The sequence below is a fragment of the Miniopterus schreibersii genome (assembly GCF_964146895.1).
Source record: "Miniopterus schreibersii genome assembly, chromosome: 2".
Lineage (NCBI taxonomy): Eukaryota > Metazoa > Chordata > Mammalia > Chiroptera > Miniopteridae > Miniopterus > Miniopterus schreibersii.
In genome coordinates this window covers 120279217-120296226 of record NC_138102.1, presented here as the reverse complement: position 1 = coordinate 120296226, position 17010 = coordinate 120279217, and the positions used below count along the sequence as shown (strand labels likewise).

At 38.1% G+C, this 17010-nt stretch overlaps 1 protein-coding gene across 1 annotated transcript in view; it reads left to right on the top strand.

Annotated features, from left to right (window-relative positions):
• Window positions 1-11745: 11745 nt before the first annotated feature.
• The window catches only part of PTPRQ (protein tyrosine phosphatase receptor type Q), a 238901-nt gene continuing 233636 nt past the window's right edge, over window positions 11746-17010 (top strand). Inside the window, exons 1-6 of the mRNA XM_081127762.1 lie at window positions 11746-11811; window positions 12580-12627; window positions 13656-13793; window positions 14209-14344; window positions 15035-15292; window positions 16698-16912. Coding sequence (XP_080983888.1) covers window positions 12580-12627; window positions 13656-13793; window positions 14209-14344; window positions 15035-15292; window positions 16698-16912 — 795 coding nt within the window. The 5' untranslated portion in view covers window positions 11746-11811. The remainder of the gene's footprint in view (window positions 11812-12579; window positions 12628-13655; window positions 13794-14208; window positions 14345-15034; window positions 15293-16697; window positions 16913-17010) is intronic.

The window sequence follows — 17010 nt, the reverse complement described above, 5'->3', positions numbered from 1 at the left end:
TAAATCAAATGGAGTTAACTTTCAGCACTGTTATTTAGGCACTGGGCAAGATTTATACTGTTTACTGATAATGTACTTTTCAAACTATTGGGATACAGCAATTAACACGTGGTACAAAATATACACAATTTCCATGGAAAATTAGATTTATTGATTTATTTTATTTTAGAGAGGCAAATGATTTTAAGTTGTTCAGCTGAAATGCTATTATGCATATAATTGCAACATTCTACAATGCACATTACTTAGGTTATTTTGCGAAATTCTTGCAGTTTCACTCAATAGTTATTTTCTGATTTGCAAAGTCTGCCATACCTATCCAAATTGAAGTACTCTTTTATCTCTACTGTTTAGTCTGGTAAATGTAATCAGTTATAATTGGTGTGTGGATAGTCATAAATAGTGGTATGCAATGGATATTAGGGATATTATTGCAAATCCCCTCATTTTGCAGGTGTAGCGGGTAACCAGAGAAGCTGGTGACTTGTGCAAATTAATTCAGTGTAACAATATATTGAATTCATGTTAACAGTTGGGTTAAGTCTAATCTTTAATGTTGAATCCTACGTTCTTTTCTTTTAAACAGTATAGAAAGGTGTCTATCACAGAATCTTTCATTCTTAAAGAGTTAGCTTTACATAGAAGAATTTTAAATTCACTGCCTTTCCAAAAAAAACCACACACACAAAAAAACAAAAAACAATTCCTCACATACATATGTATATACACACATATAATAGTTATCCAAATAAGAAGGAACAGAGAAATGTAGCATCAGTTCCTAAATAGAGGAGGGATATTTGGGGCTTTTATTTTTTATACCATTAAAACTATTATTAAATATGTGGTTGCTACTTCACATTTAGTTAGCTCTCTACTGTCTCATGCACATCTGAGTTTTGAGATGCATCTGCATACTATAGGAGTTGCATGCTGTTTTGCATTTCATGCGGCTGCTTTGCGAGTGAAGAATGAGATAAAATTATTTGAATGTATTAATAATTCTATAATGGAATGCTGCACTTATTGACACATGCAAGGAATATATCCTGAGATCTTTGCAAGTCTCCAACTTCTTTGATACTGACAGTATATAATTATCTCAGTTTCCTTGTCTCTAAAAAGGAGAGAATGTCCTACTTGGTATTATTTTTGCGAGGACCAAATGAAGCCAAACATCAACAAGAGAACAGAAAAGGTGCATTGGAAAGCAGAAGCGCTGACCTGATGGTCTAGGCTCAGATTTGAGCTAGATGATTTCTTTGGTTTCCTAATTATGCTTCCCAGAAAAATTGTAACCTTATTAGATATTTGGGATCTCCAGGGTTACTTGGAAATGGATGAAAGAATGAAATGAACATCTGCAAAGTCCCAGTATCTACTGTATATAAAAATTGATTTCATCTTTTTTGTGCTTAATATAAGTGTTTCATCTAGATGTTGGCATTTCAATATTCTTTGACTCCTGTTAATATATAGACAGAATCAAATGTTTTTGGTTAAAATAAATTAAAATTTTGCTTAAGAAAAACTCTTATGTAACTCAGATGAGGCACATGATACTGTATATAGTCTACCACACATTTATTTTCATGTTCTGTAAAATATTTATTAAATTAAAAATAACAAGTCATCTTTAAACCTGTTTGTGGGAAAAAGAGAAACATTCTTCTAGAACTTCATAAATGTTCTCAAGCACAGGAAAATGTATTGAGCCCCTGCTATGTGCCAGGCGTTTTCTAAGCTCTGAGGACACAGGCAAAACAAAAAAGACACAGTGCTCATGCTCATGCAATTTACTGTCTACTAAGAAAGTAGTGATGATTAGGTAGATAAGCAGCCATGAGAAAGTCCAGAAGAGAGACCAAAACTTTTTGGAATGTAGTATATGATAAAGGTGGCCTCAAATCATCAGAGGAGTACAAATGACCTTTCCATAAGTGGTGTTGGAACAAGTGGATAGTAATTTGGACAAAGAGAAATTTGGATTCATACATCCATTGACATCAGGATAAATCCTAGGTATGTCAGAGGTTTAAATGTTAAAAAGAAAAAGAAAAAAGAGGGTAGAAGTTCTAAAAGAAAATTGGAGTAATTCATTATAACCTCAGTGAAGAGAGCCATTCTAATTCTGACTCAATAACCAGATGCCCAAAAGAAAGAATTGGTAAGTTTAATAAGAAAACTGAAAACAGACAGACAAATTCTACGAAGACCAAAAATGTCAGAGAATAGAAAAAACAAGTAAAACAAAAGCACAATATTTGCAATGTATCACTGATAAAGACTAATCTTCCTATATGTAAAGAGCTCCTAAAAATATTAACCTAACAGAAACAACTTGTATTGATAGTTTAAAAAAAAGAAAGAATCCTAGTGCACGCTTTTACAATGACAAGATAACAATAATTTTAATAAAACCATTTCAAACTCAATCTGCACTGAAATGCAATGTCTCACCTACCAGATTGGCAACAATTCAGAAGTTTAATTATACTTTTATTTTTTTTTAAGGTTCTGGGAAAACAAGCACTTTCATATGTCATCGGTGATGACACCAAACAGTAGAGATGTTGAGAATTTTTCAATGCTTATTAAAATTTAGAGGTGCTTTTTGGTTTGACCAAGCTTTCTAGGATAAGTATCCTAGACAAACAACTGTACAAACACAAAACAGCACTTGTACAAAGATATTCATTGCAGTATTGCTTGTGATACAAAAGATTGAAACAAATAAGACTAGAATAAATGATACAAACCCATATAATGTAATACCATGCAACTATAAAAAAAGGAATGAAAAAAGAAATTTCCATATTGCTGTGGAATTATCTCTAGAATATATTTTTAGTGACATAATCAAAGTAGAGAACATATGTAGAATGTTAAATTTTGTAAGAAATGGACCAAAATAAGAAATATAATCACATTTACGCATATTTACATAAGAAGATAAACAATAAAGTATTAAAATGGCACAAATAAATGGTGGGAGTGGATTAGGGTAGGTGGAGACTTGGATAGGAAACAGATTTCTCAGTGTACAACTGAATGTATCTTTTCATTTTTGAACTATGTATGTATCATATATTCCACATACTTAAATTAGTTATAAAACAAGTGTATACTAATATAAATAAACGATTCTAAGTACTGACAACTATTGCAAAGGAAAAGTAGAGGTTGCTATGAGAAAGTAATGAAGAAAAATCTAATTCGGGTTGGGTAGAAAATAAAAGGAGACCTCCGAAGTAAGTGATGTGTAGGTTGAGATCTGAAGGATGAGTGTAAGGTACTGAAACATATTCAAGCAAAGTGAACAGCATGTACTAAGGTCTTGTCAGGGAAGGGCCAGGACAGGTCAGGAAATTTGGCGGGGGAGCATTTTGAAAAATGAGGAGTGTGGGGCAGGATGATGCTGATGAGATGGGCTGGGGAACCAAAAAATAAAGAAATTGGTTAGATGCTGTTGGCATAGAAAAGGTGAGAAATGGTAGCAACAGTACAGAGGAAGTTGTAGTGCACAAGGTATAATTGGATATAAACTCAAAAGGACTTGCTAATACAGAAAAGTGTGTTGAGAATGCCTCTAGTTTGATGAGCAGCTGGGTGGATAGAGAAACATTTTGGGGTTATCGGGAAGATTCCGAATCCTGTGCTGGATGTGTTGACATAGCCAATTAGACAACTGAATGAAGTTATTAGTACATGGCTATTTCTATTGGTCTGGTTCCAAGATGAGAAATCTCTTTTGGAAATTAGGATTTGTTGACATATAAATAGTATAAATTCTATGAGAATGAATGAAGTTAGCGAGGGCGTGAATGTAGTGAAAGAAAAACAGGATTCAAGATCAAGTCCTGAAGACCTCTAACATTTAGGGATCGTATAGGAAAAGAATAGTCTTGAAGGAGGCTGAAAAAGAGTAGCTGTAGGGTTTGGAGTAAAACTTGGAGACTTAATGGAAATGAGAGATGCCAAAAAAAACGGTTATACAAAGGATAATCTTAGGATAATAAATGTTTAACCAAATACATGAGAATTATTGAATGACAGTACAATAAAATCAACATTTACAAAATGAATTCTTAACTTTAGAGTGACAGGATACAAATATATTCGATCTTATGTTACAAGTAGTACCTGAGCCCAACCAGCGTGGCTCAGTGGTTGAGCACTGACCTGGGATCCAGGAGATGGAGGTTCCAGTTCCGGTCAGGGCACATGCCCGGGGTTATGGCGTGTGGGAGGCAGCCAATCAGTGACTCTCATCACTGATGTTTCTATCTCTCTCTTTTTTCCTCTCCCTCTCTCTGAAATCAATAAAAATATATTTAAAAAAAACTCTGATGAACAAAATAGAGAAAAAAAGTAGTACCTGAATACTTATACTTGTATTCAGTTCTTTGATCTAGCTGCAGCTGCTCTAAATTATGTCAGATAAAACAAAATTAATTATTTAATGGGCAAGGAGATTCTATAGTTCTTCATGTGATAAATGCTTAGGAGAACCAACTCTGGAACTAGACTATTTGGCTCAAATCCCAATGATGTTATTTACTAATCTGGGGGAGGAGCTGCAGCATGAGTGCCATTCCAAAGGTTGTCCTTCAAGGAATTTGAGAATCAGAGATAAAGCAAACATTGAGATGGTCAAGAGAATGAAATGCCAGGACTTATACGCATTAATCTCTACTTCCCTTGTTGTCAGCTTCATTCTCTCCCACTGTATCCCAGGTTGCTCCATGTTCCACTCTGCTCACTGCAATTTGCATATGGACACAGCAGCTCTGATGAAACAACCTTTATTATGTTTGTCAACAAAGAGGAGAAGACATCTACCTCTGAGCTCTAGTTAGAAATCCTGTTCAGTGATTGGCCAGGTTTGCTTATCACCTGACCAATCATGTTGACTGTGGGTGTGTATTAGTTTTCTATTGCTGTGAAACTAATTACCATAAATTTAGTGGCTTGAAACAAAACAGTCATTATCTGACAGTTTCTCTTAAGTCAGGAGTCTGGACTAGGGTTAGCTGGGCTTTCTCCTCTGGATCTCACTAGGCTGAAATTAATTTGTTGGTTGGGACTGTGATCTCATTTGAGGCTTAGGGTCCTTTTCTTCCAGGCTCATTCAGGTTGTTGGCAAAATTAAGTTCCTTGTAATTGTAGGACTGAGTTCCCTGCCTTCATGCTAGCTGTAGGATGGGGCACACCCTCAGCTCCTACAGGCCATGCTCGATCCTCTCACACCATGATAGCCTACTTCTTCAAAGCCACCGGGAGAATCCCTCCCTTGTTCAGCTACAGTGAAGTTTTATATAATGTAACATAATCATGGAAGCGACTATCCCTTCATTTTCACAGGACCACCAACCCTCAAGGGGAGGGGATTATACAGTGTATGAATATCAGATGGTGGAAATTTTAGGTATCATCCTAGAATTCTGCCTACAGTAGGGTTAGAGTTTGATGCTTGGACCAGCCAGGATCACTGGCCATCCCTACGAGCTTACAGAGCTCCATCATCCTCTGCTCGCCTTGCTAAGAGAAACAAAACAGTACCACTAATTTACCCAGGTTAAAATATATAAGGAAGGATGGTTTTATGTTGGTCTTTAATTTTTTCTCTGATTTTTCAAGGTGTAGGGATAATGGATCTTCTCCTCTGGATATACAGCCCCTGTAGTCAATCAGGGTTTAGCTCTGTCTCTCCATCCCTGTCCCTCCATCTAAGATAGTTTCTTCATTGAAGTTTCTCAGTAAAAGTTACTGAAGTAAATTCATTAAATATGTTAAATGTGCTGATAATCTCATTTAGAAATAAGTCCCATTCATCCTGTCATACTTGTTAACACATCTAGCAGGAAAGCCATAAACTTAATGGACCAGACTTCTGAATTAGTTCACAATCGCCCCCACCCCAGAGATGAAGACCTTTTTAGTTTAGTCCCAATTCTCAACATGACAGCTGCATTTTACATCAATGGATGCAGATAAATCCAAATTTTAATCTTGGATTCTGAAGTGTAGCCAATAACACTTTATTAAACATACCATTTTCACTCAAAGTAAATAAATTTGGATTGATTTGGATGATTAAATCTTTTCACCTCAAAGAGGTATTGCAATAACTACTTTTCACATTGTATAAATGAATATGCCACAAAGATCATACTACAAGTATTTAGGAGATTTTGCCTTGTAGAAAAGGTCAATCTTCATTACAGAGCAAAAAACAGTCTTTTTTGGCACCACATTTAAGAAACCAAATTCAGATAAAAAAAAAATGCTGCTAATCTATCTTTTATTTTTGTTCTCTTATCACTTATGCCAGCAAAATATAGGTTTGGGATTCTACAGCAACAGTAGCTTTCCCTTAAGTAGTGTTAGAAATATGACTTACTTTGATTACATATCAGCTTGTGAAAATGTTACTTTTGTAAGAAAATTTTGAGTAAAATGTCTTCATTGAAAGAGGACATTAAGAAAGACCTGTAAGAACAAGAAACAGGAGACAATGAAAGACAAAAACCAGTACCATTAATTTACCCAGGTCAGAAGCTTTAAGAAAGAATATTTTTATGTTGGTCTTTAATTTTGAAGTACTGTCCATTTTACCCTTAAAACAGTACACTTTTCCACACTTTGGAATGTGATAGATCTTGCTACTCTAAAGGGTAAAGCATTAAGTAAGAAAGATTCTCATGTACATTGCAAAGGACTCTGAAAAAGACTAGGAGTTCAAAGCAGAACCGGAAGGGTTTTTATAGTAATCTTGTAAATCACACATGAGTTTTTCCAGAGTGATATGGCTCACGTTAAAATTTCTATTTGCTGTTTCCAAAAACATTTAAAAATCTTTACAGTGTGCTAAGTGCCAAGTATCACCTAGAAAAGCAAAATGACATAGAGTTTTATAATATTCCTTGAACAAGTAAAAAAAATATTTGCGTGTCTACTATGTAAGGTATCACAGTTGGCTCCCTGGGCAATATGAAGGTCAATAGGACATTAGTCTTGCTTTCAGGGAGATTACAATCTGTTAGAGATATGAAGATGTTCACAGATAATTCTATTAAAAATATAATTCAATGAGCCATCTGTTAGAGGCATTCAATGCCACAGAAGAACAGAGGACGGGGATGTGACTCTTGTTAGGGGTACACAGGAAAACTTTTATGGAAAATGTGAAATAGGAGGAAACTATTAAGGAGAAAAACAGACATGAACTGAAAATGTGCTGGAGGACTTCCAAAGTAAGGGATTAGGGAGGCTGAAGAGCCATTGAAGGCTTTGCGATTAGGAAAGTAACAGTGTCAGAAAAGAACGTTAGGGAAGATTAATCAATCTGAAGACAGTTGAAAATGGATCAAAGCAGGGAAATACTAGAGAGAGGGAGACCTGTATTAGACCAATCTAATAAGAAGGAATGAAGGGATGTCAGGTATCTAGACATTATTCTGTGATTTATAATAAATCTATATTTGGTCTTCTTCCCTCTCATGAGCACAAAAGAGTGTTTGTTCCTAAAACCCTCGGAATTTCCTGAGAGAGCAATAAAGACGTCTTCTGTTATGTTAATGAGGTGACTTTCTGACCTCATCTAAGGATGCCGGCTGGTTCCCAAGAGAGCCGGAAATGTGAATCAAGAGCTGGAAATCAGTCCACTCTGATCTCCAAGGAATGGAGAAGGACTGGAGGTTGAATCAATCTCCAGTGGTCAATGATTTAATCACTCAGGCCTCCAAAATAAAGCCTCCAAAAAACCCTGAATGGACAGGGTTTAGTGACCTGGTTGGTGAACAAATGAAGCCGCAGGGAGAATGGCCCACCTGGAGGGGGCATGGAGGCTCTGCACCCTGTTCCCACATACCTTGTCCTATGCACCTCTCCCATTGGCTGTCCCTGAGCTATACCCTTTTATAATAAACCAGTAATCCAGTGAGCAAATGGGTCTCCTGAGTTCTGTGAGTTGCTCTAGCAAATCATCCAACCCAAGGATGGGCTTGTGGGAACCTCTAATCTTAGCTGGCTGGTCAGAAGAATAGGTAACAACCTGGGCTTGTGACTAGTGATTAAAGAGGGGAGAGGGGGGAGTCTTGTGGGACCCAACTCTTAATCTGTGGAATCGGATGCTCTCTCTGGGTAGATAATATCAGAATTGAGTTGAATTGCAGGACACTGTGCTTGGCACATAGTAAGCACTCAGTATTTTGACTGAATAAAGGACAAAAAGTTGAAGGTGAGGAAAGGGTGGGTACTGTGTTTACTTGTATATTTGTCACATTTCTGCCAGGATGTGGTTACACAAACATGTCCGCCCATCCTTGACATGGCTTTTCTTTCATGACAAGTATGTAAATCAGACCCCAAACAATATATTTCCTAATAGGAAATTCATGGTATAAGCTATTAATGATCTCCATTATTGCCTAAATGGCTCCTGTCTGAAAAATAAGTTATTTTCTTTAAGAATAAATACCCTGAACTTGTAATAAATCTATCTTTTTCTTTTCTTAAAGAAATGACCCATAATTTTCTTGAATCTTTCACTTAATTTCTCTATATGTAAGTTCTTAGGCCAAATAAAAGTATAAGGCAGGAACAAGGCCACATCTTTCAAAGGACAGAGCTTTAGGAACGAGAGCATTTTAAGTAAGCCCTATTGATTAACTTACCATTGAGTTTATTGACCTAGTACAGAAGGTGGCAGTGTTATGATGGCTGCTTACTTAAAATGTTATTGTTGCAAAGCAAATGTATTTAAAAAAAAGAGCCATATTGAAATATATACACTTTCTCCAATTCGCTTGATGGACTATATATTTATCTATTGTGAACAATTTCCTGATTTTTCTCCCCACCCCCCAGTTTTATTGAGATATAATTGACATATAACACTATAGAAGTTTAAGGTGTACATGATGACTTGATATATGTGTGTATATTGCAAAGTGAATACCACAATAAGTTCAGTTAACATCCTTGATGAAGTTTTTAAAAAAAGGTTTTTATTTTATTTATTTATTTTTTAAAATCTTCATCTGAGGATATTTTTTCCCCCATTGATTTTCAGAGAGATTAGAAGAGAGTTGGGAGGGGGGAGAGAGAGAAACATCAATGTGAGAGAGACACATCGATTGGTTGCCAGGGATCAAACCGGCAATGCAGGTGTGTGCCCCTGACCAGAAATCAAACCCGAGACCCTTTGGTGTACAGGCCTATGCTCTAACCACTGAGTCACACTGGCCAGGGCATTATTGATTTTTTTTGAGAGAGAGAGAGAAACATCCATCAACTGCCTCCTGCATGCCCCCTACTGGGGATCAAGCCAGCAATCTGGGCATGTGCCCTGATGGGAAATGGAACTGGTGACCTCTCAGTGCACCGGCAACACTCAACCAACTGAGCCACACTGGCCAGGGCACTTGATGGATTTTTAATTTGATCATATTTCCCAAAGCCTAAAAGCTAATTCATTGTCAATAAAATAATTTTGTGAAATATTACTTTGAAACTTGCTGCTTTTAAAGACAAAAGATACGTAGAACCCCCTACATTCAAACAACATAAATATAGTTCACATAGAAAGCTGTGCTTGAATTAAGACATAGCCTGTGCCATCATGGAGTTCCTAATCTGGCCGAGGACATAAATACATAAAAAAGGAAATTTTTTGTGCTACAATATAAATAGAGTTCTATAGGAAATCTGAAGTGCAAATGTTTATGGCCTGTTACTTCATTGAGGGTATAAGTTAGGGGCCAAATCAGAGAGGAGAGAAGTGACATTGGAAAGTAAATTTGGTCAGAGGTACATTGTGAGCAACCAAGAGTCAGAATAGGTTTTTAAGTAAGCACCCCAGTCACGATCATGTGAGTATTCTAGAAACATCACACTAGCTGACAATGGCAGGGGAGACTGGGATATCACACAAGAAGATACAGTCCAAGTATGAGGTCATTGGCAGTAATTGCAATGACCCAATACCAGTTGCCACTCTATTCAGTACCTTTACTCTACTAAGCATTCTGCAACTTTACTCTTGACCACAACCACAATCCACTTGTCAGAGAGATGCTCAGCCAGTAAAGGGAACAGCAGGATATGAACTGAGGCTCCAACTCTTAAAAATGGCACATATGTCTGAGGGAGGGAGGGAGAGGAAGAGGGAGGGGGGGGGAGAGAGAGAGAGAGTGAGTGAGTGAATTAAGTTTTTCAGTTAAGGCCATGGCTGTGTGCGTAGAGAGGAAGTAATCACCCTAAGAGATGTTTTGGAAGTAGAATCACAGGGATTTGGGGAGACAAGTTGGCTTTGGGTAGTGAGGGAAAGGATCTGAGGATGCAGAATTGGTGGTTTTTTGTTTGTTTTGTTTCTTTGGTTGTCTGACCCTCTGCTCAGAAGTGCTGGGAGAGGAAAGATCATGAATTTTTGTTTTGGAAAGATGGTTTTGAGTTGCCTGTGCGGACATCCAGGGAGAGGGCCAGCGGGGAGCTGTAAGTAGGGTTCTGAAGCCCTGGAAAGAAATGAGATCCGAAAGGAAGTGATGGGGAGTCTTGAGTCTGAAATCACAAAAGGAGATGGAATAACCCAGACTCCAGGAAGGTACCACGGGTCAAGTTAGTTATTAAACAGGAGGAAAAGCCAGGTGAGGGTAACGCCTGGGAAGCTGAGATCTCAGGAGGGAGAAAGGGTTCAACCAACACTGTCCAATGCAGCAGAAAACCAACCAACCAACCAACCAACCAACCAACCAACCAACCAACCAACCAACCGTGTCCCATTTTAACAACGAAAGAGTGTGGCTTCACACAGGACACATGGGGAGCGTGAGCCTGCCCAGCCAGCGCTCCTCACAGCCACCGGCTCCTCGGGCTGCGCTCCACGAGGAGCCCCCGTTCCCCGCGGGCCCTCCCTCGTCGCCCGCCCGCGTGGAGCATTAACTCCCCCCCACAGCTATGTTTTGGGACTTGCCCCCACTCCTTCCCCTCCCGCGGCGTACCGTTGCCGTGGTGACCTTCGCTTAATTAACGCGGCGGATGGGCGGGCACCGACGGGGGGAGAAAACCCGGCGGGAAGGGCTGAGCGAAAGGGAGGCGGCAGCGGGCCGGCGCGCCTCGAGGGGCGCTGCGCCCCCGGCTCCTGCGCGCCGCGCCCCCCGCCGCCGCGCCCCCCGCCGCCGCGCCCCCCGCCGCCGCGCCCCCCGCCGCCGCGCCCCCCGCCGCCGCCCCGCCCCGCGCCCCGCCCCCCCCGCCCGCCGCGCCCCCCGCCGCCCCTGCGTCTCCGGGACGGGTCACCGGGGGCAGCGCTCGGAGCGCGAAACTCGCCGAGCGCGGGCGGTGCGGCTCGGGGTCCGGCCCGGGGTGTCCCGGGGGGTTGCAGGCGCGCCCGGCGCCCGCAGGCTCCCCGGCTGCGCACCCCGCGCGCTTCGCCTCCCAGGTCTCGCCTCTTCCCTCCTAATCCCGCAGGCTAACCCTTCTTGACCCCCGCCCCCGGGTCCTTCCTTTAGACGCCGCCTCTCGCCAGGGGTTACACGTCGTCTCCTGCGGACTCTTTTCTAAAACAGGGCGCCCGGGACCAGCTGCTGTCCACCTTCCTCCGCCGGGACGCAAATCCTGTGAGTCTCAGCTGGGCTGGCGCGGGGGCGGGACCCGAAGGGCGGGCGGCGGGGCGCTCTCCCCGCGGCGCACCGGCTCTGGGGCGGGGGGATGGCGCCGCGAGGAGGGCGCGGGGCTCGAGCTGTCAGTGTTGTGGGCTCTGTGGATTGAGTGAGCAGGAATTTCTTTTTAACTGGGTTCATTTTATCCGAGGTGAACGCCTGCGTGATAAAAACTAAGGGGAATCTTGTAGGAAGAAACTTGCTTTAGAGCGGGCTTTAGAGGGCTTCGAAATTGATCCCTGGTACCTGTTTACCACTAAAATGGCATTTTTCAGTTTTAGAGATATATATTTTGAATACAGGGTTGTTGTGTGTGGGTTTTTTGTTTTTTTTTTTATATTTTAAATTGAATGCAAAAAAGTTCTTAAGTCCCCAGGGACTCTAGGTTTCTAGGAAAAGTTACACAAGCTTTTTAGATAAATAGATTTAAAAAATAAATTGAAACAGATTTTGAATATTTTTTCCCATTGAAGCTGCAGTTTCATCAATAGTAGACTGAAGTATTTTTCATGGCGGTAAAATGTGAGGAATTGGTTCCCACGAAGAAGCAGTGTGTAGGGGTTCGAGATTTCCATCAATTAAGGTTAAACAGTTTCACACATTGCAATGTAATTTTGTGTAATTGCCTGATAATTCATTTTCTTTCTAACACCTCCTTTATACTTAATTATAGCAGCTTCTGGAAGTAAGTTATTTTTGTAGTTGATGTTTCTAATTTTATTAGGTGGAGAGTGTCATGCAGCGCCTACCTTTGAATGCCCTAATTTCAGTCGCATGAGCAGTCAGTCTAAATCGAAAAGTCATGACATGAAAGTGATACAAACACACACACATACATCACATGAAGAATGTCCAATAGTTTAGTATCAAATCTAAAAATATACATGTTTAATTGAACTGACTATACTTTATTTTCCAGATGGAGAAATCAATTATTCTACTGTTCTGGATACAATATGTTGTTAAGGTAAGACATTTTTGAACGTGTCCCTTTCTGAAAAATTAGTTAATGGGCAGGATGCTATTGCATTGAGTCTGTCCGCTTTGGAAAATAAAGGGTATGTTGAAGAGAAATAGCACTAAGTATTAGGTTTATTACCTAAGGAAACTTTCTTGCTAGGTGCTGCACAAATTTGTGCATATAGATAGCATCTCTCTCTACTGCTTACAAATTGTATTGGGGATAATCAGTGGGGAGAAAGAGAAGAATATGGTAAAAGACATGGTATGGTGATTCATCTTAAGGATATTTTCGGTAGGATTTTTGATAAATATAAAATATATTATTCTCCTGAGAGTTGAACTAACTAACTAACTAACTCTCTCCCTCCCTCCCTCCCTCCCTCCCTCCCTCCCTCTCTCTCTCTCCCTCTCTCTCTCTCTCTCTCTCTCTCTCTCTCTCTCTGTGTGTGTATGTGTGTGTGTGTCTGTGTGTGTGTGAGTGAGTGATCTAGGAAACATAAAAGGTCTCTGATCATGTGGTCTAACTATTTTTGCCTCAGTTGGTAACATTTTCTTTACCTCTAAATGACCAAGACCCTAAACTGGCTGAGTCAAACATTTTGCACTCAAACTTATTTTCATTGTGAATGTATTATCAAGAATGTCTGTGTAGTGATTTAATTTTGTAGCCAGTACCATCAAGGCACACAGTTGAGATACCAGGAGGGTGTGCTGTGTTTTTCCTGTGACAATTTTTTTTCTTCAGACTCTCCTGAACCTGGGAACATGGTGTCTTCTAGTTTGAGAAACATGGATCTTAAATTTCCTTACTCTTATTTTACTTACCTTTCTTAAGTTATTCTCAAAATCATGTTTACAAATAGAGTATCCAATGAATGTTATTTAACTTATGTATAAAAATCAATATTGCTGAAATATTTTTCAGTTATAATTTGGCATATTTAGGTTTCATTTTTATAAATTTATTTATAAAATATTAACCAAGAATGCATTTTTATTATTTTTTACTATTACTTTTCTTTCCCATTTCAGACCTCAAAAAGTTTTCATTATATACCAATAAGTAAACAAACAACAACAATTTTTGTTGAATGGGAAGAATTTCCTAAGGGAGGAAGTCCTGAATTTTATTTTTTAAAATACCAACCTGTTAATAATTTTGCTCAAAAAGTAAGGCATCTTTTTGTTTGTTTATTTGTTTATTTGGCTCTGATGAAAAGTAAGCAGAATGTAAATGTGTTATAACTAAAAGCCATATCAGAAATTAGGAACTTAGTAGTTATTGTGACTTCTTACTTTTATTTTATTAATACATAAAATGGTAGCATTTTATGAAGTACCTTCAATAAGTAGTTGATCAAAATAATATTTAACGTTTTCATAGGAATGATTATGTATTTTCCTTTTTAGAATTTGTATACTATAGAGAATAGTTAATTAAAAGGTAACACTTTATGTAAAAATAAATATTCCATATTGGAAAAAAACTTTTTTTATGAAGGAGATATACAAAAGTCAAACTTTTAATGTATCTGACACAGAGTTAGTAAACTTTTCTTAAGCAGATGTATCTCATTATTTACAGAATGTCAAAAACATTCCTGCAGACCCACAAAAACCTCCAAAATCAATGATAACACTAGAAGAAAATGAAGACTATCACATCATTATACAATCAGTAAAATATGGACAAATTTTAAGTGAAAAGTCATTTCAAACCTGTAAGTAATACATATATATTGTTTGGTATATTACCTAATTATAAAAGGGAAAATGCTAGATAATTTGAATCTTATGATGATTAACAGGTATGTGATAGTAGTTGAAAATCACATCATGATAGTAATATTCTGTTCTTTAATTATAATGTAAATTTCAATATTTAAAGAAATTCATTAATTAAGAATAACATTTTCAGTTTTGACAGTTAATGTGTGATAATATAAATATAGGTATAGTGAAAATGTTACACATAATTCAGATTATTCTAAATATATAATGCGGATTTGTAACCTCATTCATTCATTCTAAATAGGGTACAAGAAACTCCCATATAGTCTAGAAAAATATATTTTTAAAATTCACTTCTAGTGAATTTTTAAAATATGTTTTTACTGATTTCAGAGACAGAGGAAGGGAGAGGGAGAGAGAAACGTCAGCGATGATAGAGTCATTGATCGGCTGCCTCCTGCACACCCATGCTGGGGACAGAGCCCACAACCCGGGCATGTGCCCTGACTGGGAATCAAACTGTGACCTCCTGGTTCAGGGGGTCAGTGCTCAACCACTGAGCCACAGTGGCCAGGCTAGAAAATATTTTATAGTTAGTTAATCTTTTGTAATTCAATATTCTTTGTGTTTCATTCCATTTTATATGAAAAACATACTAATTATTCATTCTGATTTTTTAGGTGGAATCTCAAGTAAAAGTGTTGAAACAGTAGCAACAAGTACGAGTGTTTCTTTTAACTGGAGTGTGCTATCTTCCAAGGACGTTTCAGTGTCAATATCTCTTAATAATTCTTCACAGATTATGGAAAATAATGTCATGACTTACGAGTGGGATGATTTGGAACCTGCCACCTTATATGCTTTTACTTTTGTGTTTAAGCAGTTGCATTTGGATTTTATAATTATACTTCAGAGACTGGATGTTCAAGTTGAAACAGGTGTATAGATATTTGGTTCATTATTAATCAATATATTTATTATATATTTTGTAGATAACTTTGCAGTTATATTTGTTCTTTTATAAAGTGATCCAAGCTAGTATTAACCACTATAAACTACTTGTAAATGAATTAGCCTAGTCCCCTTTCCAAACGATATCATTGTGTATTTGACTGATTTAGTGAACAAGCTGGATTTAGTGGAGTAAGGTAAGAATCAACTTTATTTTCCTTCTACCACTTCTTTTAAATTGAACCAAGTGGGTTCTCTTCCTCTCTCTCTCTCTCTCTCTCTCTCTGTCTCTGTCTCTCTGTCTTTCTCTTTTTCTGCCTCTCTCTCAGCTCTAGCAATGGTTCATATAGATTCCATAGCTTTTTAGGTGACTTTAAAATATCAGTGAACAGACACATTTTCAAGTATGAAAAGAGCCATTACAATCTAATTTAAACTTTTCCATTACTCATCACTAATTGGACACAACCAAACTTTAGAATACTGCAAGAAGAAAGGGAAAGTGTTCAATTTTTGTGTGTCTTCCTGGTTCCATTTCCTTCCCCACATGGTGGGAAAAAATATGAGAACAAAACAGAGTCATAAATAGCTAATGAGAGCAATACACTCACTGTGATGGGCTAAGAGTCCCATTTTAATACTCTCCCTAGGAGTAAGCAATGAACCACAATACATGCTTACAAATGAAGTGAAAAAAACGCTCAAATAGTAAGAAAACGACAGTAAAGTAATTAAAGCATCCCCTCTCCCAATCCTTCTTGCTCGGTGAAAAAAGAAGACAATGGTTTCTTCAAAAGATCCTTCTCACATCTTCCTGATGTGGGTTGAGGCACCGTTGGAACGTCAACAAGAGTGAAAGTACTATATGTACCCTGACACTCTGACATATTCCTCAGTCTCTCTGTGGTGTGCAATCTTGGAGAAAAATGCCGAGCAGCCATTCCAGATTTTCTGGAAGGTGAACCCATTTGAAGAGGCAGAGAACAGAATTCTTAGCAAGCACTATGTCTAGTTCTCTAAAATAAAAAGGAACCTAAAATATACTTAAATAGTTTCTACCAGTATAAAGAGCAAGGGACAGAAAGTCAATCTAAAGTGACTTAGAAAAAGGAAAAACATCTGTAGTTTTGTTTTAATTAAGTTATAATTGGACAATAACTCTGCATAATTAACTTTTATAGCTACTTAAAAAACTATTTTAATTGGTAATAATTCACTTACTGCTTGAATAGTAGCAGCTTTAGCACTTTTATTGGTTTGGGAGAAATATGGAGCAACTGCACTATTAATAGTATGAAATTTTCACAATTCTTTAGGTGTTAAGGAAGGAAATTAATTTTGAAATGTTATATTACTGAATTCGTCTTTAATAAAGCATTTTTCTTTTGGTAGGTTCATGTTCACAAGGATGGGTAGCATTAAAAAATAACTGTTACAGAATTAGCAGAGAGAGTAAACCATGGAATATAGCCCAGCATCGCTGTAAGTTACCCTTGAATTCTGCACGCCTCCTAGATATAAAAAATGAAGAGGAAAAAAAATTTATATTTTCGCACCTCAGGTCAAAGAATCAAATAATATTATGGACTGGTCTTAAGGATGTGAAGGTCAGTAAATGTAAAGATACGCACATATCATGTTAAACAAACCGTTTATGTCCATTTATTCAGTAATTTTTTTCTTTATTCCTTCATTCAATAAATAT